This window comes from Macrotis lagotis, chromosome 4, assembly GCF_037893015.1.
Source record: "Macrotis lagotis isolate mMagLag1 chromosome 4, bilby.v1.9.chrom.fasta, whole genome shotgun sequence".
NCBI classification, from domain to species: domain Eukaryota; kingdom Metazoa; phylum Chordata; class Mammalia; order Peramelemorphia; family Peramelidae; genus Macrotis; species Macrotis lagotis.
In genome coordinates, this window is record NC_133661.1 from 63,864,894 (window position 1) to 63,889,524 (window position 24,631).

The 24,631-nt window shown below is 37.7% G+C and overlaps 1 protein-coding gene across 1 annotated transcript in view; it reads left to right on the plus strand.

Moving 5' to 3' along the window:
• Nucleotides 1-22,486, plus strand: part of TSPAN14 (tetraspanin 14) — a 90,627-nt gene extending 68,141 nt beyond the window's left edge. Inside the window, exons 3-9 of the mRNA XM_074233022.1 lie at nt 2,083-2,133; nt 5,191-5,337; nt 7,745-7,915; nt 11,023-11,148; nt 17,858-17,902; nt 20,545-20,664; nt 21,722-22,486. Of these exons, the coding sequence (XP_074089123.1) occupies nt 2,083-2,133; nt 5,191-5,337; nt 7,745-7,915; nt 11,023-11,148; nt 17,858-17,902; nt 20,545-20,664; nt 21,722-21,793 (732 nt within the window). The 3' untranslated portion in view covers nt 21,794-22,486. The remainder of the gene's footprint in view (nt 1-2,082; nt 2,134-5,190; nt 5,338-7,744; nt 7,916-11,022; nt 11,149-17,857; nt 17,903-20,544; nt 20,665-21,721) is intronic.
• The last annotated feature ends 2,145 nt before the right edge of the window (nt 22,487-24,631 follow it).

Here is a 24,631-nt window from a genome sequence, read left to right on the forward strand (position 1 = left end):
AAGCAAAGCACCCCCTCCTTCTCCCCTCTTCACTCAAATCCACTTCACATGTACATCATGGCATCACCTCCCTGATGTCATGATCTTCTTAAAGAATGAAGGACAATAAAAAAAAATTTTTAAATTAAAATAATTTTAAAAATTAATAAAAGAATGAAGGACAAACATCATCACCTTCATCACCGTCACTACTATAATTCTATCATTGATATATGTATATATATACAATAAAGTCATATATTAAAGAGAAAATACATGACTAGGATATAAAATTTTAGAGCTAGAAAAGAAATTAGCCCCTCTCTTGGAGAAATCTTTTTCAGCTCTAATGGAACCTAGGGGTTCTGAAATAGAGGTGAGAGCATACAGGCTATAGGAGTTTATTTGTGGAGGTGAAAGATGATAGAATGAGTGGAAAAGCAAGGTGGCCAGTTTGTCTAGAATGGAGAGTTTGTGGAGAATAATACAAAATAATTCTGATGAAGGGACGGTTAGGTGGTGCAGTGGATAAAGCACTGGCTCCGGCGTCAGGAGTACTTGGGTTCAAATCCGGTCTCAGACACTTAATAATTACCTGTGTGGCCTTGGGCAAGCCACTTAAGCCCATTTGCCTTGCAAAAACCTTAAAAAAAGTTCTGATGAAGTAAATGGGAGCCAAGTGGCAGAAAACCTTAAATGATAGGTTGTGGAATTTGTACTTTTTTTCCCTAGAAGCAGTAGGGAATCATGGGAGATTTCTGTGAGAGATTTAAGCAGTGAGACCTGTGAATTAGGAATGTCAGTCTGTGGGGCATCTAGGTGGTGCAGTGGATAGAGCACCAGCCCCGGAGTCAGGAGGACCTGAGTTCAAATCCAGCCTCGGACATTTAATAATTACCTAGCTGTGTGATCTTGGGCAAGTCACCTAACCCTGTTTGCTTGGCAAAAACAACAAAAAAAGGAATATCAATATAGCAGCTCTATAGAGAATGCATAGGAGAGAGAAGACACTGGAGGCAAGAAGACCAATTATTTTATTAGTCTAGAGTAGAAGTGATGAGGGTTGAGTTAAGTCAGAAACTGAAAGTCAAGAAACGAGTGGAATGGACAGGACTTGGTAACATTGCATGTGAGAGGGGAAAAGGGAGAGGAAATAGTCATAAATGACTAACTTCATATTTTCCTTTAATAGAATATAAGCTCCCTGAAGGCAGGAATTTTTGTTTTTTTCTTTGGATCTCTGTCAGCAATTCTTGAACTTTTTTTTTAGTGGGGAGGGATCTCTGATTCCATGAATTCAGACACAGATTAGCAACACTTAGTAATTTATAGCCTTAGTAATCTGTAATGCCCTTGAGATATTAATTCACTTACTCATTATTACACATAACCACTTATCCATCAGAAGCAGCAGATCTTGAACTCATGTTTTGACTGTCCTTTAGGCAAATAAGTACAAATCTCTAAGAACTAGGTCTCACATTTTGAGGAAACTTTTCTTAGTGTCTGACAGAGGTGTGACAATAACTTTAGTTGCTCGTTGATAACCAAATTAGAGGCATAATTTTATTAAATTCTTCTTCCAAAAAGTTCATCTGGAAATATTTTTTTTTAGGTTTTTTTTTTTTTGCAAGGCAAACGGGGTTAAGTGGCTTGCCCAAGGCCACACAGCTAGGTAATTATTAAGTGTCTGAGCCCGGATTTGAACCCAGGTACTCCTGACTCCAGGGCTTTATCCACTACGCCACCTAGCCGCCCCCATCTGGAAATATTTTTAGAAGGCTTGTTCCAAGTTTGTCCTAAAATGGTCCCATTCCCTCATGAAAGTCAAAGTCAACAAGACAACAGTTTCTTTGTGCTGAGGACTGAAAAATAGCTTAGTATGAAGAGTAGTTTGACAGATCTCTTTTAAAGACCCACTAATGGCACATATACTATATCCCTGGCACTTATGCCTGTGCTTAGAGTGGTTATGCTTCTTAGGTGGCTGTGTCTCTGAGTTTGATTTGGTTGCCTCTATATTACACTCAAAATGCTACTAAGATGGACTTAGTTGTTCATGACTTTGGATGAATTTTTTTCTCCTCTCTTTCTTCCTTCCAGTTAGCTGGAGTTGTTTTTCTTGCTGTTGGACTCTGGGCTTGGAGTGAGAAGGTAAGAGAACTCTTGAACTGTAGCTCTTTAAATATCTGAAGACAGAAAACATGTCATTCCCAACCCCCACGAATTCCCCCTTCCCCAAACCCTATACCTCTCAAGCCCTGAAGCAAGGCAGCCTTTGTCTCTGCTTTTGGCAGACTTCCAGAGATGCTATTGACTATAACAAATGCTAGTTCAGACTTGACTTTTCCCCTTAATTTTTTTTTTATTTGTTCTGGTGCTGAAAAATTTGAATTGATTAAAACCTAAACAAAGCAGTTATTTTTAAATAAATTTTTTGGCCTTTGAATCATGGGATCTTAGAGTTGGAAGAGTTACTAATGCTTGGATTGTCCAATCTCCTTCTCAATGCAGGAATATCTTTCATAGAATTTCTAGTAGATTGCCATCTAACTATTCTTTAAACTTTCCCAGTGATGGAGGGAGTCCACTGTCTCCCTAATCAGTCTATTCTATTTTGGGCTGATTCTACATGGAAGAAAATTCTTCCTTACATTGTGCACAAAAACTGCCTTGTATATATAACATAACTTGTTTAACATATATATATATATATTATATTACATACATACATACATATAGTTGTATATGTTATATAACATATAAAAGTGTAACATAAATTTGTATTCTTTCAAGTATTTATTTTTCTAGCATGCTACTTTCCTAAGTTTTTAGATCCTGGTTTCTGTTCCAGGAATCTCAACTGGTTATTCACCTTCCTCGCTGCTGAAGCTTCTAGATAATTCTGTTCATCATTAAAGAGTGACTGATAATGGAATTGGAACATCAGCTATCTCTATAGAATTAAAGCTTCAGCATGTGGGTCTTTTTGTCCTGAAAGCTCCTGGGAAAGTTCCTCATTAAATTGCCACATTGAGTGTTAGGATCTTGTGTGATCCAGAAGCAGAGGAAACATACTTAATAAGATCTCTACTGGGGTCCAGTTCTTGTAGAAGCATTATAGTTTTTATTAAAATTGCTTTTAAGGACTAGGTGCTGAAAGTTTAGCTCTATGGGGTATTGGTGAAAAGATCATAGAAATGTGAATTGAGATCTCTGCTCTGTTGTTATGTCCATGATCTTTTTATCCTCATGAAACTCAGTTTTCCAATTTTAAAACTGAAATTAAACTCAATAGATGGAGGATCCTTAAGGTTTTTTTTCTCTAGCTTTAATATTATTACATGATACTTGTGCATTCTTAGGATCCTTTTTACAAGGATCATGCAATGTTAAAAAGCTTGCTGTCTAAAGTGGTTGGTGGGAAATTTGGAAGTAGGCCACCCAGAAGTTTAAGGATGCCTAGGGTGTCAGAGTTCTCTTTAGTAGGTCACCTTTTGGGCTGTAGATGACAGCTTCAGGTTTAAATTCATAAACTTGACCTGCTGGGTTTGAAATGTGTGCTAACTTTGGGCTTACAGCACCATCTTGTGTTAGCTTCAGTTTATGCATGCACAAATTAGACTGAACTTGTTTAAGGAACTTAAGTGATTTCTGAATTGAACAGAAACATTGGTGTTATTTGCCAAGATACTTGGAAATGATGTTCATTCTCCCTATTCTCATTTTGTTCTTAAAGAAGAAGAGTCAATGATCGGATCTCACTTTCTCATGTGGTTTAAGCTGAGTTGGCTAAATACCAGTCAGGAAACATTTAATCCGTTGTCTCCCACCCCCCCTCCCCTTAACTCTTTCATTCCTTTCCTAAAAGGCAATGTAGCATCATTCTCTACTCTATAAATTGGGCTGAGTGTCATTGAAAGTCAGTTTGATGTAGTGGTTTGAGCATTGGTGTTGGAGTCAGACCCAGATCTGAATTCTTTTTCTATATTAGTATAGAATTTGTATGACCCTGAGCAAATCTCTCAAACCCCCAGGGCTTCATTTTCCTCATCTGTAAAATCAGGGTTTTGACTAAATGACCTCAAAGGAGTCTCTTCTAGCTCCAAATCTGTGGTTCTATAAATTATAATAATGATGGAGATGATAATAATATTTTCAATTCTATGATCCTATGAATGATTTTTAGTCTTTGTATGGTATAAAAATGTACATTCTTTATATTTCAATCCTCATCAAATTGTCTAAGTATTCAACCCTTTGAGGGTAATAGGAAAGAAGGGAAAGGTGAAATTCCTGTTTTCTTTGTAGTCTAGTGAGGCAGAAAAGCCTGCTACACAGAAAGTCAATAGAAGACAGATTAGTCTTGTATACACATTCTCTTTGGCATCATTCCCTTCCTCTTTATTTTATTTTAGGCCCCCATCTCAGCCTCCATACCCTCTTATCTCCACTCCCATGTTTCACACAATTTTGAAATGAAGTCCATAAGTTTCCCTTTCCAGTCTGTTTCCAAAAAATATTTTCAGCCTTATTTCATAATATCTCTCCTTCATGTAGTTTCCTCTCCAGCTAGTTGTTCTACTATAGGAAGGACTTATTCTAGATTCTAACTTCTTTCAAGGCCAAATTCATATGTCACTTTATATAGGAGACCTTTATATTTTTCTGGATTACTTTGTCTGGATTTCTTCATTTTTTTCCTCCCACACTTTTTTTTTCACATTTATATTCATGACCTCTTTTTGTGTCCCTTATCTCTCCCCCTTTTTCCCCTAATATCCCTCATGGGGATTACTAATTTCTTAAAAAAGGGGCGTAACTTTTTTTTTCCTTTTTAGCCCTAGCTCCTACCAAAATGGCTTGCATATGATGATATATATATATATATATATATATATATATATATATATATATATACACATATGAATCTCAAGCTTGGTGGGTTAGGGCTAGATGATAATTGTTATATGGATTGGAGTAATAGTAATAAGGCTTTATAAGGTGCTCTCTAAGGTAATGGTTTTCTTCTTGGTTAACCCAGTATGACTGTGATATTTCCTTTGAAAGGTTATGAGCCTCCTGAAGGCAGGGAATATATGCATTATTTAGCTTAATTTGTAGAACTTGCTAGTAGATCTCCTTTGCAGCTGCTTTTCACCTGCCTCTCCATTGGGGTTGATGCTCTCCTGTCTCCTTGAATCTCTTCAGGGTGTTCTCTCAGACTTGACCAAAGTGACTCGTCTCCATGGTGTGGATCCTGTTGTGCTGGTCCTGATGGTGGGGGTGGTGATGTTCACATTGGGATTTGCCGGCTGTGTGGGGGCCCTGAGGGAAAACATCTGCCTCCTGCAGTTTGTAAGTAATATTGGACTCAGGTATATGGGAACCAGATAGTGAGAGAAGGGGGGAGGGTTGGGAACAGATTTTCCTGCTCAGCTGGAAAACTAGGAAAAGGGGTTGGGTCTGAGGAGTCAGGTGCTTAGAACTGTCAGTCTCTAGTAGTTAATCACAGTCTATCAATGAATAGTTTTTGATTGATATTTCATTTTTCCAGTTACATGTTATGAATGTTTTTCAGCATTTATCCACTTGAATATTTATAAGTTAAACAATTTTCTTCCACCCTGTCCCCCCACCCTGTTTTGAATAATCTAGTGAACATTTCTTCCAATTAATATTGTTTTTGAAGACTTTACCTTGCTTAGCTAGTAATTATAGTTTCTCCTTGGCCCTCAGCACATCCACACCTGTAGCACACATGGAGGTTATCCAGTAGGAAAAGGAATATAGCCAGCAGCACCTGTCTCCTTATTCCTCAGTGTTAAGATCAATATGAAATGATTTCCTCCTATTAATTATATTCCACAAGCCATTCCTTCCTTCCTTCCCCCTTTAGCTCCATTAATTATGTAATATGAAAAAAAAAATCCAAACCATCCCTTTTAGTTAGAATTAAGTGAGAAATATTTCTGAAGTTTTGAGAATGCAGAGTTACATTTAGATAAATTCATTGAGATGCTTTCAGTTACAATTCAGGAAAATCTGGAGGGAAAACACTTGCTACATTGCTTTGCAATGTATTATTTTTATATTTCTAGAATCATTTTGTATTCCCTATTCTAATTTTAGATAGTGTACATTGAATGTTTTATGTGCTTCTGCCTTTCAACCCTAGCTGGTCTCTAAAGGTCTGCCAGTTCTAACATTTTCTAATTCTGTACAAATCTCCAATCTCCCAGTGACTCTTGCAGTGTCTGGAGGCTCAGTGAGTCAGTTAGCAAGCTTGGGGACATTTTCTAAGGGTGAAATATTGTAGTATATAAGTCACTGTAAAACTAACATGGAAAGTCTATTGAATTTGGGATCACGAGGATCTGCTTTTGAATTTGAGACTCAATGCTTTATCCACAAAAATGAGTGAGTTGGAAAAGTTATTTTCTCCCAATTAATGATAATAAATATTACCATTAAAATATCATTAATATAACAATATATTATAACACATCAATGGTATATATATATATATATATACTATCATGCATTTTATATTATATCTTGTATCATAAATATATTCATCTATTATTAATACATTTTTGTTGTTGTTCAGTTATTTCAGCCATGTTCAATTCTTGGCAAAGATACTAGATTGATTTGCTATTTCCATCTCCAGCTCATTTTACAGATGAGGAACTGAGGCAAAAAGGGTAAAGTGACTTGCCTAGGGTCACACAGCTAATAAATGTCTGAGGTGAGACTTGAACTCACTCAGTAAAATGAGTCTTCTTAATTTAAGACTCAATAATATTCACCGTGCCACCTAATTGCCCATTAATATATTATATAATAAAAATGTGCAAATAAATCTGATTGTATCCTGTATAATGGGCCTTGTCCTCAAAGAGATTTTGCCCTTATGGAGATTAAATATGAATCCTCAGATTTTAATAGACAAGTGCTTCATGAGGCCCTTAGAGAACATGGTTAGAGAGCCAGACTCAGAGCCAGGAAGACTGAGGTCCAAGTCCGTATGATCCTAGGCAAACTACTCTAGGCCATGCTCTAGGCCAGAGGTGTTAAACATTCAGGCCTGAAATGACTGTGGCTGGGTCCCAATCAGATTAAAATGTAATTTATTTAACCAAATAAATAAAAACCCAGTAGACATAGATAGTGTTAGAAAGTGGTTTTCTGAGTCAATATGAAGCCCACAAGGATTCGTTTGTGTGGTGTTCTCATTTCTGTTTAAATTGGACACCACTGCTCCAAACAGTTGTCTAAGATTCATAAACTGGACTATTACCTTCAATTTAGGGGGAAAAAACCATTATCTTATTATATAATTTTGCTATCTCTTATACTTTATTTTTCTTAAGGTTATGATTTCTCTCTCATCACATTCAACTTAGATCAATGTATACCAGGGAAACAATGTAAAGACTAACAGATTGTCTTCTGTGGCTGGTGGGTGGAGGGAAGCAAGATTAGGGGAAAAATTGTAAAACTCAAAAGAAATAAAATCTTTTCTTTAAAAAAAAGGTTCATAAATTGGAGAGAAGTTGCCTTCCTGCATGGGGGATGGCATTCCTGTTACAGGCAAGCATTATGGGAGCAGTCCTTATCCCTTCCCAGGGATAAGTGCTTAAGGAGTTCAGGGAAAAGAGTTCACTTATGACTAAGAACAGTTGGAAAATTTTCACAAAAGGGCCCACAGAATAGGATAACAATTTCCTGTTATTCTCCCTTTTTTCCCTTCCTCTTTTAGTTCTGTGGGGCTATTGTGCTGATATTTTTCCTGGAGCTGGCGGTTGCTGTGTTGGCTTTCCTGTTCCAGGACTGGGTGAGGGACAGGTTCAAGGAGTTCTTTGAGATCAATATCAGGTCTTACCGAGATGACATCGATTTGCAGAACCTCATTGACTCTCTGCAGAAAGCCGTAAGTCATTCTGTCCTTTGGTGGATGTCCCCCAACTTCTTTACTGTTTCATCTCTGCTTTTTGCTGACTCTGGATATTTCATCTTGGTGTAGCAATGGGGGCCTGGTGGTGAGAGAACCTTTAACTTAAGCTTGAAGGATTTGAAGAGTGGACCTCACAACACACTGATTGACTGACAATCAAGGACTAGACTAAGTGTGGAATGACTCTTTACCGGAAGACTGCTTTTCAGTTGATAAAAATTTTGTCCAACCACTCGTCAATAAAATAAAATTTTAAAAAGTACTTAATAAACTGGGTTAAGTGCTGGGGATACAAAAAGAGGCAAAAGACAGTTCCTGTCCTCAAGAAACAACCTAGTGAGAGCAACAGCAAGTAAACATCTATTCTAAGTAAAAAATATATGGGAGAAATAGAAAATAATTAACAAAGGGAAGGTGTTATAGTGAAGAAGGGTGGGGAAATACTTTTTGTAAGAGATAAGCTTTCAATTGAGATTAAAAGAAACCTGAGGAACCATTAGGAAGAGGTTAGAAGGAAGATCATGGCAGGAATGAAGGACAGTCAGAGAAAATGACTGGAGCCAAGAGTTGAAATGTTTTAAGGAACTGCACCTCACAGCATCCAAAAGCTTGGGGAGGAGAAAAAGGTGAAAGAAGACAAGAAAGATAAGAGGGGACTAAGTTTTAAAGGGCCTTGAATACCAGAGGATTTTTCATTTGATCCTGAAGGCAGTAGAGAGCTACTGGATTTTGCTAAATGGAATGTTTAGGAAAATCACTATAGTGTCTAAATAGAGGAAGGGTAGGAATAGGGAGAATCTAGAGGTGGGTGGAAGCTTGGATGAAGAGTGTATTCTTTTATTTATTTATTTATTTGCAAGGCAGATGGGGTTAAGTGGCTTGCCCGAGGCCACACAGCTAGGTAATTATTAAGTGTCTGAGACCGGATTTGAACCCAGGTACTCCTGACTCCAAGGCTGGTGCTTTATCCACTACGCCACCTAGCCGCCCCCGAGTGTATTCTTTTAGACAGATTTTCTAAATTCTAGTATCACTTGATTAAGTTAGCTGGTAACAGTTGGCGTAGTGGATAGAACACTGGCCTTGGATTCAGGAGGATGAGAGTGTGAATCTATTCTCAGACATTTGCCACCTACTAGCTGTGTGATCTTGGGCAAGTCACTTCACCCTGACTGCAGCCCAGCCAGGGTCATCTCCAGTCATCCTGATTCATATCTGGTCACAGGACCCAGATGGTTCAGGAGGAGAAAGTGAGGTTGGTGATATTTAGCACAGCATCACCCCACTCAAATCCAACTCACGTGCTTGTCATGCTATCATCTCCCTGATGTTGGGTTCTTCTTCAAAAACAAAGAACAAACAAATTAGGGTGGTCAGAGAAGGTTCCATAAACATTGATCAAAGTTACCCTTCAAATTTTAGAATGCTCTTTTTGAGAGCTCTTATGGCATCCATTCTCTTTGATTTTAAGAAGAAACACTCCTATTCATTGTCCCTTTGGATGATGGAAGAAACCCTATGGTCTGGTAAATACATCATTACTATTGGGGTTATGCCTTTCTGAGGGCAATGAAGACCTCTAGTATGACTCTAGCCAGATTCTGAATCTAAGGTGGCATCTTTTATTTCCTAAAGCAGTTTTGGGAAAGTGTTTAAGGGAGAAGCTGTTTTTTTTTTCAGAAAGTTTCTTCATATTATTGCCTTCCAAATAGATGAAAAACCCTGATTATCCAAGTGAGCTATTGAGTTCCTTTCTGACCTAATAGGAATGTTGATGAGATTAATGAATCCCTTCCCCTGCCTTGCTGAAATTCAACAGGATCCACAGGATATCCTCTTTTGGTTGGAGGCTATTCTTATCCTATCTCACTGAGGGACCCTTTTCCCCTTCCTGTTTAAGAAAGCTGACCTTGAAGGAAACCTGGTCAGACTAGTCTCTATAGGATATTACTTAGAACTCATGAACCCTTCTGACTAAAATTTCCAGTTCCCCATCTGCACCTGGAATGCTATAACCACCTCTAATAACTGAATACATTTTGTCATCATTGGGGGTGAGAGATGAGGATGGGGACCTAGCTCATGACCATGTTAAGGGCTTGGGCCCTGGTGGTCTCTCTACTCTTTCTCTTCAGAAATCTAACTTCCTTAGATATTTTGCTTTTTTGATTTGTTCTTATTCTTTAAAAAAAAAACAGACTGTAATCTATTTTGTATTACACAAAGGAGAATGGAAAAGAGATTACCACAAATACTGAAGCACACTAAGGAAATCTTAAACTGAACAAGATTGGCCCTCTTAGTTTTAAGTATTATTTGAACCAATAAAAGTCAATTATAATCTCCAACTTTTACTTGTTTCTGCCATGGGATTGTACTGTTTTGATGCCTAAAGTTGTAGAAACCCTTGTGTGATGCTCTTGTCAAATCATTTTGGAAACTGCCATACTGTCAGTTTTTTTTCTGTCATTTCTGTCAGTGTCTGGGTCTCTGTCTCTATTTCTTGTTCTGCCTTTCATTTGCCAGTAGTAACATGCTATGATATTTTTTCTATGTGTCTAGAGGTAAACAAAAGAAAACATTTTAGGTTGCCCATTCTTCTCATTTTTCTTAAAAGATGGAGTCTGTGTACCCTCTCTCCCATTGGTCATTTTTTTTTTGAGGGGAAGAGTTAGGATGAATTGCTAAACACAGATTTACTTATACTACTGTCTGATCTGTTTATGGGTGATACAGTATCAGTCATCCAGTAGATATTCATTCCCGATATGTGCCAAATAGCTAAGAGGAATACAAACTAAGTAAGATAAAAGTTCTTATCTTCCTGGAGCTTAATAGTCCAATTGGGAGATTACATACATGGATGTACAAAGTGAAATAACACCAATTAACATGTTGTGGAGATTCAGAAGAGAGTGATATTGAATTGATATGGTCATAGAAATAATTGCTGAACTGAGGAATCCAGAACGGTGTCAAATAGAGGTGAAATTTGATATACTTTGGGACAGTTATGGTGTGTTGGTCACTAAATGACAGTGCTGTGCTATGATGATGATGACTTCTGTTTGTTTGTTCTGCAGAACCAGTGCTGTGGAGCTTATGGTCCTGAAGACTGGGACCTCAATGTTTACTTTAATTGCAGTGGAGAAAGTTATAGCCGAGAGAAATGTGGTGTCCCGTTTTCTTGCTGTGTACCAGATCCTGCAGTAAGTTGTGGTCTTTTTCTCCTTCTCTAACCTTCTTTAGGTTAAAAAAAATTGGTGCCTGTTGTTTTTACATCATAGTCATATCTGGAAATAACAGTCTGAGAACTGAACCTTACTTTGTAAGATTAAAAAAAACAAAACAAACTCAAATGAAAACAATTAAGCACAGAGCCCCTGTAATAGAGATCACATCAGACATTATAACTAACATTTTACTTTAGTAGTACCCCACTTTCTTTTTTACCAAGGGAAGACTCTTACAAAGATGGGATCATTGCAGTTCCCATCTCTCTCCATGAAAAAGTACCAGGATCTGTGGCTCTACTTTCTCTGGTCAAACTCTGCTGTTATCTAAAACTTGGAAAAGTGCCTTTTGATGAAAAGGGGCTGTTGTGCAGAGAACGATCCATGGACAAATCACTTGGAACACTAAGGACTTTGTTGAGGTCCCCAAACCAGAAGATGGTAAGAATTTTGCATACCCAAACTAAGGAGTTTCTCTTTTTAAAACTGATATTTAGGTCATTATCTGGATGCTAATTTTTCTCAAATCAGGGCTTTGGATAAGGTTTGTTTGGATGTTAATTTGATAGATATTTTTGAATATATACACACATACACTCTATATGTAGTATTTTTTTTTTGCTTTTTTCTTGTTTTTTTTTTTGTCAAGGCAAATGGGGTTAAGTGACTTGCCCAAGGTCATACAGCTAGGTAATTATTAAGTGTCTGAGGCTGGGTTTGAACTCAAGTCCTCCTGAATCCAGGGCCAGTGCTCTATTCACTGCGCCACCTAGCTGCTCCACCTCTATAGTCTTTTTAAACGCAGTTTGAATTTATATGAACTGATGACTGACTGAAGTGAGCAGAACCAAGAGAATGTTGTACACGTAACAGTAACATTATGAGGGGCAGAGCCAAGATGGCAGCATGAAAGCTAGAAACTTGTTCCCCCCCCCCAAACTACAAAAGCCATCAAATTAGGACTCTAGCCAAAATCTAGAGGGGGAGAACCTGAGTGATACAATTTCCCAATCCAAGACAACTTAGAAGATCTCCAGGACAGGTCTGTTCCATTGGAACCAGGGGTTGGAAAAAGCCGCAGTGTAGCCACAGCGAAGCACAGCACAGCCGGGATGGATGCCTGGGTCTGTGGCAGAGGGGGTGGTTTAATTATCAGAAACAGCTGGAAGGGGTGGTAAGAGAATTCTGCTGCATCAGAGTGAGTATGGAGCAGAGTGCTGTCCTCAAGAGCAGCCCTGTGGTGAGAACCTGCAGCAGGAGTCACCCAGCAAGTCCAGATGTTCTTAGTCCATAGATTGTAAGGGAGTCAGGGGAGGCTGCAGACATCTCTCTGCTCTCCCTGGGGCAGGACTCACCTGTTTGCCCTCAGATCCAGGTTGCATTTGGGTTTCCATGCTACCATAGCCGACCAAGGACCCTCCTCACAGCTCCAGGGCAGAGGGGAGAGCCTGAATACAGGCAAGAGAACAGTCAGAGCCTCTTACAAGACCTTGGAGGAATTAAGATCCCTGTGGGTTGTCCCCAAAACCCCCCAAAGCCTTGGAAGTAGGGAAAATCAGAGGCTGAGGAAATGAGCAAGCAACAGAAAAAGAAGAATCAACCACAGAAAATTACTTTGGTCCCATGGAGGATCAAAATACACACTCGTAATATGACAAAGTCAAAGCTTCTGTATCTAAAACCTCCAAGAGAAATAGAAAATGTGTTCAGGCTATGGATGAGCTGAAAAAAGACTTTGAAAAGCAATTAAGGGAGGTAGAGGAAAAATTGGGAGGAGAAATGAGAGCAATGCAGATAAATCATGAAAACCAAATCAGCAACTTGGTAAAGAAATACAAAAAAAAAAAAATACTGAAGAAAATAATATGTTAAAAATCAGTTTAGGCCAATTGGAAAAAGTAACACAAAAGGTAAATGAGTAGAAGAATGCCTTCAAAACCAGAATTGGCCAGCTAGAAAAGGAGATAAAAAAACTCTCTGAAGAAAATAACTCCTTCAAATGCAGAATGGAACTAATGGAAGAGATGACTGTGAGAACTCAGAAAGAAATAAAACTACATCAGAAATTAGAAGAAAATATGAAATATCTCATTGGAAAAGCAACTGACATTGAAAACAGATCTAGAAGAGATAATTTAAAATTATTGGGCCACCTGAAAGTCATGACCAAGAAAAGAGCCTAAAATTCATTTTCAAGAAATAATACAGCAAAATTGTCCTGAGATTGTGGAAGCGGGGGTAAAATAGAAACTGAGGGAATCTACCAATCACCTCCTGAAAGAGATCCCAAAAGAAAAACTTCCAGGAATATTATAGCCAAACTCCAGAACTCCAAAGTTAAAGAGGAAATACTAAAAGCTGCCAGAAACAAGCAATTCAACTACTGTGGCTCTATAGTCAGTATTACATAGGATCTGGCAGCATCTACATTAAGGACTAGTAGGGTTTGGAATATGATATTCTGGGAGGCAAAAGATCTTGGTTTACAACCAAGAATCAACTACCCAGCAAAATTGGGGAAAAGATGGATTTTCAATGCAACAGAACTTTCAAATGTTCCTACTAAAACAACCAGAGCTGAACAGAAAGTTTGATCTCTCAAGAACAGGACTCAGGTGAACCATAGAGGGGGTAGACAAGAAGGATTATTTATGAGGAACTTAATGATGTTGAACTGTCTGAATTCCTGAATGGGAAGAAGATACTGATAACTCATAACTCATATGAACTTTCTCATTCATAAGAACAGTTCAAAGGAGTGTGTGTGTGTGTATATATATATATATATATATATATAGACAAGGCACAGGAAGGAACTGAATATGATGTTATAATATAGTAAAAAATGGTGTCAATGGGTGATAAAGGAAAGTACTGGGAGGAAGGGAAAGGACAGGAAGAAGGGCCTAAGACATTTCATGTAGGAGTCAAGAGGAAACTTTTACAATGTAGTGGAATGGGGGAAGGCAAGGGGAAATGAGCCTTCATTCTCATCAGAAGTGACTCAGAGAGGAAATAACATGCATACTTAATAGGATTTGGAAATCTGTCTTACCCTAGAGAAACATGAGACAAAAGGGATAGGATAAAAGGGAGCAGGGGGAGGGAAAGAAGGAATAAGTGATAGAAGAGAGGGAAGATTGTGGGAGAGGGTACTCAGATACAACACACTTATGAGCAGGAACAGGGTGAAAGGAGAGAGAGAATTGAAAAAAATGAGAGTGGAAAGGAATAGGGTAGAGGGAAATAAAGCTAGTAATAACAACTGTGGGAAAAATATTAAAGTAACTTCTTTGGTGGACTTATGATAAAGAAGGCAACTCATCCCAGAAACAGAGTCATTGGAATCTGAACACAAACTGAAGTACATTTTTTCTCTCTCACTATTCTTGAGGTTTCTCATCCTTTTGGGGGAGAGAGAGGGGGGTTTTTGATTACTCGCACAACAAGATTATTGTAATAATAGAAAATAAATTAAAAAGAATAGTTTTAAAAATATATAGTAACATTATGTGATGATGAACTATGATAGACTTAAACTCTCAGTAATACTAAGAAAATTCTATAAGACTTGTGATGGAAAAATGTCATCTATATTCAGAGTCTAAATGCAAATTAAAGCACACTATTTTTACTTTTAAGATTTATTTTTTCCTTCCTTCTTCCTTTATTCTGATTCTTTTCCCCCAGATTGACTAATATGAAATATGTGTAACATAACTGTGCATATAAAATCTATATCTAATTACTTGCTATCTTAGGATGGAAGGGAGAGAATGCTACAAAAATGAATGTTAAAAACTATCTTTACTTATAATTGGGAAAATAATAAAAGGTTTTTTTTAAGAAGGAGCAGAACAAAGGGCAATAAAAATGTGCATACCCTTTGATCCAGCAATACCACTACTGGATCTATACCCTGAAGATAACATGAAAAAGGGTATAAACATCACTTGTACAAAAATATTCATAGCAGCTCTATTTGTGGTAAGCAAAGAATTGGAAATTGAGTGAATGTCCATCAATTAGGGAATGGCTGGACAAATTGTGGTATATGTACATTTTGGAACACTATTGTTCTTTTAGAAACCAGGAGGGATGGGAATTCAGGGAAACTTGGAGGGATTTGCATGAACTGATGCTGAGTGAGATGAGCAGAACCAGAAGAACATTGGGTTGGTGATCAACCTTAATGGACTTGTTCATTTCATAAGTGCAATAATCAGGGACAATTTTGGGGTATCTGCAATTGAGAATACCATCTGTATCCAGGGAAAGAATTGTGGAATTTGAACAAAGACCAAATTTAAATTTAAAAAAAAGTTATATAATCTTGCTGTCTCTTACATATTTTTTTTCTTAAGGATATGATTTCTCTCTCGTGACATTCAATTTAGATCAATGTAAAGCATGGAAACAATGTAAAGACTAACAGACTGTCTTCTGTGGAGGGGGAGGGAAGGGATATTTGGGGAAAAATTGTAAAATTCAAAAATAAGGAAATGAATTTATTTTAAATAAAAAGGAGTGGGGGGCAGCTAGATGGTACAGTGGATAGAGCAGTGGCCCTGGAATAAGGAGGACCTGAGTTCAAATCCAACCTCAGGCATTTAATAATTGCCTAGCTGTGTGACCCTGGGCAAGTCACTTAATCCCATTGCCTAAAATGAATAAAATTTTTAAAAGAGCAGAGAGAAAAGTTTTTCTTACGGTTAAGAGACCTTAGTATAAACCTGATCTAGTGTTATTTTTGTTGCTACTCTATTGCTTGTGTTATTCTCATTAGTTTTGCTTCATTATTAATAAATAAAATCTGTTTCATTAAAAAAATTTGAGAAATCTTTCTAAAAGCATATATAGATATATTTATATTAAAATTATTATATTGTTCTAGTATCTCAGTTAACAGCTTACAAACTGCAAATGTAAGAATTACTGTGCTGTCTGCAGAACTTAAAGATCTCACATAACTTCTTTGTACAGATTCATTCATCTATAAAATAAGGTGATCATATAATGTTGATTTGAAAGCAGGTGGCTATTAAAGTCAACTACAAGTCTCTTGAATCCTAACAAGCCTGTGCTCATTCCAAGGCTTGACTTGAATATGAAGTCAAAGAAAGTAGGGGAGAACAAGAACAAACCATGCTCTTCTATCAATTAGACTACTGTTTAATTGTAATGTATTTCTCTCAGGGATATTGAACTTGGAATTCTTCTAGAGAAAGGGAAGATTAAAGTGGCAAGAAAAAGCCTAACAGTATTAGAAACATATATATTTATATTCTGCATGCATATATATATATATATCTATATACATATGAATTACTCATGTTTGTGCATATAGGAGCATCACACACACACCTATGTGCATGCAAGCATAGATTGATGCAGTCTCTCTCCTCATGGAGTTTTATAGTCTAATGGAGGAGATAGTATGTGTGTGTGTGTGTGTGTGTGTGTGTCTGTGTGTGTGTGTACACACACATATATACACACACAGATAAATAAAATGCAAATATACAAAACAGGCTGTGAAAATTCTTTGTAGTCTAAAGTGAAGAGTGGAGGGAGAGGCATATTTTAAGTTTCTCCTTAAAATTAAAACTTTAATGTTCTGGTCTGAAGCAGAGGCACCTCACTCTTACTCCTTACACTCTCCTCTACTTTATAATGTATTGTTAGTTTTGATTATTAATCCACAAAACCCTTTCCTTCCTTCTTTACTCTTGTCTTTTTCTTCTTAGCTCAATATCCCTGAGACAGGAAATTCAGGGTGTAGTATGTATTTGGTGGAAGAATCTATTTTGTTTTTCTCCAACTTTCTTTGACCCTATATTCAAGTCAAGCCTTTGAATGAATGCAGCCTTATTAAAATTCGGGAGACTAAAGTCTCCCTACCTTTAAATCAACAATACAGGATCACCTTCTTTTTCAAATAAATAAAAACAAGCTACAGCGAAGTTATGTGCTTTCTTTAGGTAATAGGGACAGTGTCATGATTCTTATTTTTTCAGTTTATAGTTTGTTCCTGAGCTATGAGAGCAATAGAATAATAATTAAATATTAATTCATTATTTAGACTTCTCAGCTTGGATTCTGTAGACTTTGAGTTCAGATTCTGCTTTTTGACATTTACAAATCGTGTGACACAAAGCTTGTTTTTCTGGGTCTTCCAGTTCCTTTATCTGTAAAATAGAGATCAGACCAGCCCCTATTTCACAGGGTTGGGAGAATAAAATGAAAGCATCGTATGCAAAGCATTTGGCCAACCTTTCAAGTACTCTCTAACTGTTGGTCTTCATTATTATGTCCCAAAGCATTTAACATGGCAGGTTAAAGGAGGGCAGTTAGGAGTAAGAAGCTTGCAAGTCCAATGACTTGCCCATAGTCCTTTGGCTAGTAAGAGGTAGAGATAGAAACTTATCCCACATGCAGGACATTTTTCTCTACTTTGACTGTGTCCCCAAATCACTCAGCATTGCATTTCCAAAATTTCACTTTTACCTCTCAATATTGGTAGCATGACTGAGTTGAGTGAATTAAAATGGGTCTTTGCTACCAAAGTGTGTGGTGATTTTTTTCCCAGAAGACCTCTTTCTTTCTCTCTTCTCTTTTTCTCCTTTCCTTTCCCTGATTCCTGCCAACCTTTTATGGTGCTAATCTGTTTGTATTTCTCTTGCAGCAAAAAGTTGTGAACACACAGTGTGGATATGATGTCAGAACTATGGTAAGAACCCAGTGCTTATGGCTATCCCCTTTGGTCCAACTTAATTTAGCATGCATGTGTAAATTAGAATGGGAAAACTCAGAACTAAGTGCAGAGGTGAGATTCCAAACTCAGTAGGGGTGAGCAGAGTGAGAACAAATAAGTAGCCTAAGAGGCCCCATCCCTTGGGCGGGTATAGAGGAAGAAGGAAATGGCGATCCATGTTAATTTCAAGCTTCATTAACTACAGGCCCCCAAACTAGCTTTTTTCCAAGTTAGTGGGAAAGAAAGAGGGGGAGAGTTTGGAAGTTGCAGAAACTCTCATTTTCACATTTTTAAGAAGACTTAATTTAGGTATTGAAAGAGTGTGTTTGGCTTTGTTTTGTTTTGTTTTGCTGTTCTTTCTAAAGGGTCCCTTTAATGTATTCATAATTTCGAAAAAGTGTCAGACTTGTTGAAAATAATTTTGGTTAGGTGTTTTTGTTAACATGCTATTGGAGTCAGTCAATTCCCCTTCATCACAAGTGTTCCCCAAATTAACTGATTTAGGGTTCAGTTATCTCAGGTATTCAGACCCCAGGAGGGAAGAGTGTCAAACTGGTTTTTATTACCTGGTATGTCATGAGGGAAAAACACCTAGGAAAAATATTTACCTTACTTCTTGCTGGTAATAATTGGTGATGGTTAATATGGTATTGATATTTCTTTCTTAATTCTTTTGACTGTGAATATAAACTGTGGAATCAATAGGCTTCTAGCTAAAGTGCATATGATCTCATGCCACCTAGGGGTGTGTGCCTCAGTTAATGGTTAATTGAAAAGAGTAAAAGTGCAGACAATTCAAATGTAATTCCATTTTCTTTGGGACATTATTGGTGTATATTACAGTTAGCGAAGTTTCCTAATAGGCAGTTGTTAGTCTGAGACAATGCAGTCTTCTGAAGGACAAAGATTATTTCATTTTTATCTTTGTATTTCTAGTGCCTAGCAGTGCCTTAAATGGTGTAGTTGGTACTTATGTTGATGAATTGATTTAGTTGTATCTTACATGCTATGAGGAAAACAGCTAATGCTGGAAAGGATCCTAGAATTATCATGATGAAACGTAGTTGGGCATTTCTGCTGGAGATACCAGTTGTAAATGATGTGGAAATAATTGAGGGAACTTTATTAAAGTGACACACCGTGGCCAAGGATGCACAAATACAAATAATAGCTTTCATAATAAAAAAAATATTTATAGGAGCCTGCTTTTAAAATGGTTGGAAAATTCATTCTTCTGTCAGAGGTAATTCTGGTTTTTACAGCTGTGTGTTACTTATGTACACTTCTGGCCTGTAATAAGGTATACCTGCATTTACTGTGTGTGTGTGTGTGTGTGTGTGTGTGTGTGTGTGTGTGTGTGTGTACACTAAGTGGCATAGTAGATAGAATGATGGACCTGGAGTCAGGAAGACTCATCTTCCTGAGTTTCAATGTAGCTTCAGATATTTTCTTGCTTGCTGTGTGACCCTGGGCAAGTCACTTAACCCTGTTTATCTTTATTTCCTCATCTGTAAAATGAACTAGAAAAGGAAATGGCGAACCATTTAAGTATCTTTTCCAAGAAAACTACTGTCACAAAGAGTCAGACACAACTAAATAACAACTCAACAATACCATATATACATTTATTTATATATATATACATATATATATAGAGAGAGAGACATTTGTATGCATGTATGTAGTTTTTCAATAGTCTTAAAATATGTCCCTTAGTTCAGTTTCCATCTTCATTCTCTGATTATCAAACTCTCAGAACTTCAGAAGACACCATAACTCTCAAAGTCACTCTACTTAGAGATCAGACAACCACTAGTGATCACTAGACTTCCATGAATCCCCTTTCTCATAATTGAGTCTTTTTGGGTCAGTTGAAAACTGTGTTGTCAATTGTCCATTGTGCTTGCAAAAGACCAGACAGGATCTCTCAGAATCATGTAAAATCATTTTAGAAGCATTTAATTGGCATCTTCTATTTATCAGGCACCAAACTATGTGTTGAGATCAAAACAATTCCTACTCAGCAAGACCTTACATGAAGAAGACAGCAGATACATATACTAGTTTATAAAGAGAATAAATATAAAAGAACAAAGTAGTTAACATCTAACATTTGGAGAGAGAGAGTGAGAGATCAGGAAATGCTTCATTTAGAAGGTTGAAGGAAGAGGGATTCCATGAGGTAGTGTTGAGGAGAGACATTTCTCGTGAGGGATGGCAGCTGTAAAAGGGGGAGAAAAGCAAAAAAAAAAGATGGAGAATTTGTGGGAGGGAAGGTAAGAAAGCCCATTTGCCTAGTTCATAGAATGTACTGAAGAGGAGTAATGTCCAGTGAGGCTAGATGGGGGTTGGCATCAGGATGTAAAAGAGTCTGAAAACCAGAGGAATTTATATTTCTTCTCTAGAAATATTAGGGAGCTTCTAGAGTTGATTTTTGGATAACTAGATTAGATCATTTCTGGAGGCCTTGTGGAGATCTAGATTTCTGTGACTTTACTTCCCCCGGACACCAGTTCTAGATAGGATCCCTTTCTTTGGTACTCAGGAAACCCTATAGGAATGTACATGTGGTGGTCCAGTAATGAAGTATGTATATGTGTGTATTATTTCCAATGTAGGCAAAGAACAAATGGGACGAATCCATCTTTACCAAAGGCTGTATCCCTGCTTTGGAAGCCTGGCTGCCTCGGAACATTTACATAGTGGCAGGTGTTTTCATTGCTGTCTCCTTACTACAGGTCAGTACAAGATGTCATTGACCATTATTTTATTTTTTTGGTTTTTGCAAGGCAATGGGGTTAAGTGGCTTGCCCAAGGCCACACAGCTAGGTCATTATTAAGTGTCTGAGGCCGGTGCTCTATCCACTGCGCCACCTAGCTGCCCCTATTCTCCTTTTTTATTAGGCATCTACTTGTACTTCAGGGTAGGACTAGTTGCCAAAGAAAATTATAGTATAATGATGATGATGATGAAGAAGAAAAAATATTCTTAGGTGTTTTATTTAATTTATAATAGTAAAAATAGATACAACATGAATATTGAGTGGAGAATGGCTGAGTAAATTATGTTGCATTAATGTAATAAAATATTATGATGCCATTAAAAATGATAACTATCCAACATCTCTACAAGAAATTTGGAAAGACCTAAGGGGATGTAGAATCATATCAATAGAAGCAAAAATGTTTGTACACTTATTGACTCTTTATATAGGGGCAGAAAGGGGAAAAATGATGGAAATAAAAAATGGCAGAAATTGAGGAAGAACTGGGTGGGAACAGAACAAAGGCATTTTCTTTGATTATTAATTTCTTTGATTCTATTTGTTAAGGGCTTGTGGATTTTTTTGTCATTTATTGTGCAAGTAATTACATTTATTAAAAATTAGGTAGAAAGGTACTTAGGGAAAAAGATGGGAAAATCCTCCAAATCTAATTGAAGTGGCTCAATCTGCTGTGGGACACTGGATATTTATAAATTTTTAGCTTGTCTTTTTTTGGGTGTCCTAGCAAAAAAAAAATAACTAAGATTGATGTGTATGCTTCTCAGTCTTTTCTTCAGACTTTCTCTGGTTAGTCTGTGATTTCTGCTTTATGAGTAGCCAAGAAGGTTGATGTGATTTATTTATTTTACCATCTGTCAGCTGGCAATTCTTTGCATAGGCCCTGAAGGCAGGAGTCTGTCTTGAGAGAGGCCTTTACCACCTCATTGCTACCCTTCCCCCCCTCCCCCTTTTCTCAATTTTTTCTTCCCTTTTCCCCAAACCGATCATGATCCTTTTGGTTTGGTTTCAGATATTTGGCATCTTCCTGGCCAGGACCTTGATTTCGGACATTGAGGCTGTGAAGGCTGGCCATCACTTCTGAAGATAAAAGTCCAAGCCCAGCTGTGAAAGTGAATCATTTCACTGTCATTAACTTTGCATTAAGATGGAAAGAAACTGAAATCTCTTAAGAAATTGAAATCTCTTGGCTGCTTCTCTACAACCACCTCCCTCCGAATCAAGCCTTCTTCAGCCATCGGGTTGGATAATAATTTTGTTTCTGCTTCATGTTGGTGCAGAAGAAGGGACACCAAGCAAAGCTCAGAAGGCCTGAATACCACCAGTGCTTCCTTCTGGTGGTGGTTGGGACCAGAGGAGGGAGGGCGCTGGGTATTGTGTCCTAGAAGCTGAGAACTGACCTGAAAGTGGCAAAGAATGATAGGAAATGTAAAGGGGAAGACCTAAGAGACTTTGACCCAAGTCAGGTCTCAGTGTCGATGTTTGCAGGATATCACTGTCTTAGAGCCTAGCTTTCTTGGCTCCCAGTTATTTGTAATCTGAATTCCTTCTTTGCTTCATTGGTGCTCATGTTGTTGGATAGAGAAATCCCAGCACTAAGAAGACAAAATTACATAGAGAAGTCTTTATTCTGTCTCAGTGACACCCATTGTGAAAAAAGTTAAATTGCTTCCTGGGTATTACCTTTTTTATATAGGAAAGTCCAGGGAATGAGAGAGACTATGTAATGTGTACTGTGTGTGTGTGTGTGTGTGTGTGTGTGTGTGTGTGTGTGTGTGTACATACACAGATGAATTTAACTGGGTGCCAAGATAATTTGAATCAAAGAGAGCATGGAACTTCAACTGTGCAGAAGTCATAGTGACCCTGAGCCAATGTAGATACTTTAGTTAAAAAGAACTTTCTCAGCCTGCTGAACCCCTGAGGGAAGCTTCTAAAAAGGCAGAGCCTCTTTGAATGTTCTCTCTAAGACTTTTCTGAGGGCAGAAGCCATCTTCTTTTGTTCCGATAGCATTATGTTCCAAAGGCATTTGTGGTAGGGGAGGGTGGGGAGAAGGCTGTGGTTTGGGGTTATCCTCTAATACGCTTCATTATTTTCTCCAAGTTTGTAAATAGTTTTATTTATCGGGGTAAATACATTCTCTCACAGAGTCCTTTCATGGTCCTTCCCATCCCTGAAAACTTGTATCCAGAAGACACATATTGACTAGGTGTCGCCCTAGTGATCCTGGCAACTCTCTAAAGACTATCAGTTGGAGAGAAGGTGCTTGCTGACTTGCGTTGCTAGAGGGACTTTCCTCACCTGGGAGTTCTCTATGTCAGTGAAACCACAGGTTTACTCTCTAGCCCTAGCCCTCATCAGTCTGACTTTAGCTAAACATGAGAACATTTTTAAGAGAGTTCAGCTGGGAATTATCTTTACTAATAACCATGATGATATTGGATAATTTGTCTTGAGAACCACATTCTCTTAATTTTCTCCATTCCCCCTAGCCCCAACCAATAGACTTGTTGCTTCAACTCCATATTTTTCATTGCTGCAGTAAAAGGCCATGGGGTCCTTGTTCTTTCTGTCCTGCAAGACCAGGTAACATTAATGACAATTGATAAATAAATTCATTAGGGGTTCATGAAGCCATACAGTATTCTCTTTTGTTGGGAAGCTATAGCTTGGGAGAGCATTCATTCCCATATTCCCTCTTTCCCTCCCCCCATTTTTTTTAAAATTTTGATTTCCACCCAGGCAGGGTCGCTTCAATGCTTGTATTGTCTTAACTTTAGTGCATTGTTTTACCTCAGCTCCATCTTGTCCCTTTTGCATTGCTTATTTTTGTTTATTGATATAGGTAATATTACATGGAATCTGTTTCCTCTACTAATTAATACCCCCCTTCCCTTTCTCATTAGTTGGGGCATAGTCAATTTTATGTTGGGCCAATTACTAATAGTCATTCCTTCTTATAATGGTGCCCTTACTTGTTCAGGGATTGCTATGTTCAGTGGACGTACCTAAGTTTTAGTGTGGTTTAGGCTGGTATTTTATTTTATTGTTTAGGCTCTGTATGTTTAAAGACTAGGGAAAGAATGATGCCTGTGATTTTGGAAGTGTGATGCTTTTCCTTGTCTGTCAAACTTGGGTTTTTTTGGTTGTTGTTTTTGAATTATATCTTTATATAAATGTTGACTTTTTCTTATTTCCCAAGTGGTGGTAAGTATCACAGTAGTAAATAAACATGACTACCATGGGAATCAGGGGCTATTCCGACCAGACAGCAATGATTGATGGCCACAGCAAATGGCCTGTGGCTCAATTTGGGATATATTTCATGGGCGGGTTTGTTTTTTTTCTGATTCTGAACACAATTTTCAATTTCTCTTTTTATGTGAAGGCTAAAACTAAAATAAGATTGTTCATGTCCCAACTTATCCTTGGCTAGCTTGTGCCAGAATTTCTGTATCCACAAGGGAGACCATGATCCTGCAATTTAGTCATTCAGGATAAAGGTTTAGTTTAACATTGTGGTTATTTTGAAGGTCCAAGAGGAGTGAGAACACCAGTACTGCCTTATGTCTGGGCCACAATCCTTCCCACATTGGACCTCATGCTAGGTTAGACCTGTATTTCTCTTCTGTAGGGGACATGGGAATATGGACATGACCCAAGTTCTTGAAGGCTATTTCTAAAGCAATTTAGGCTTACAAATAACTCTTTGAGGTAGATGGATGAATAGTAATCATGTTTTATGGATTCATTGTTGATGTACCTTTTGGTTTGGACCCAGAGATAAAACCAAAATGAACTCTACCCTCAAGGAACTTCTATGCTGATTTAAGAAACCAAGATTTCACAAAATATATATTGGAGCTGGGCCTGAAACTGAGGTCCCCTGACTCCTAAGGTCGATGTCCTTTGCGTTATTTT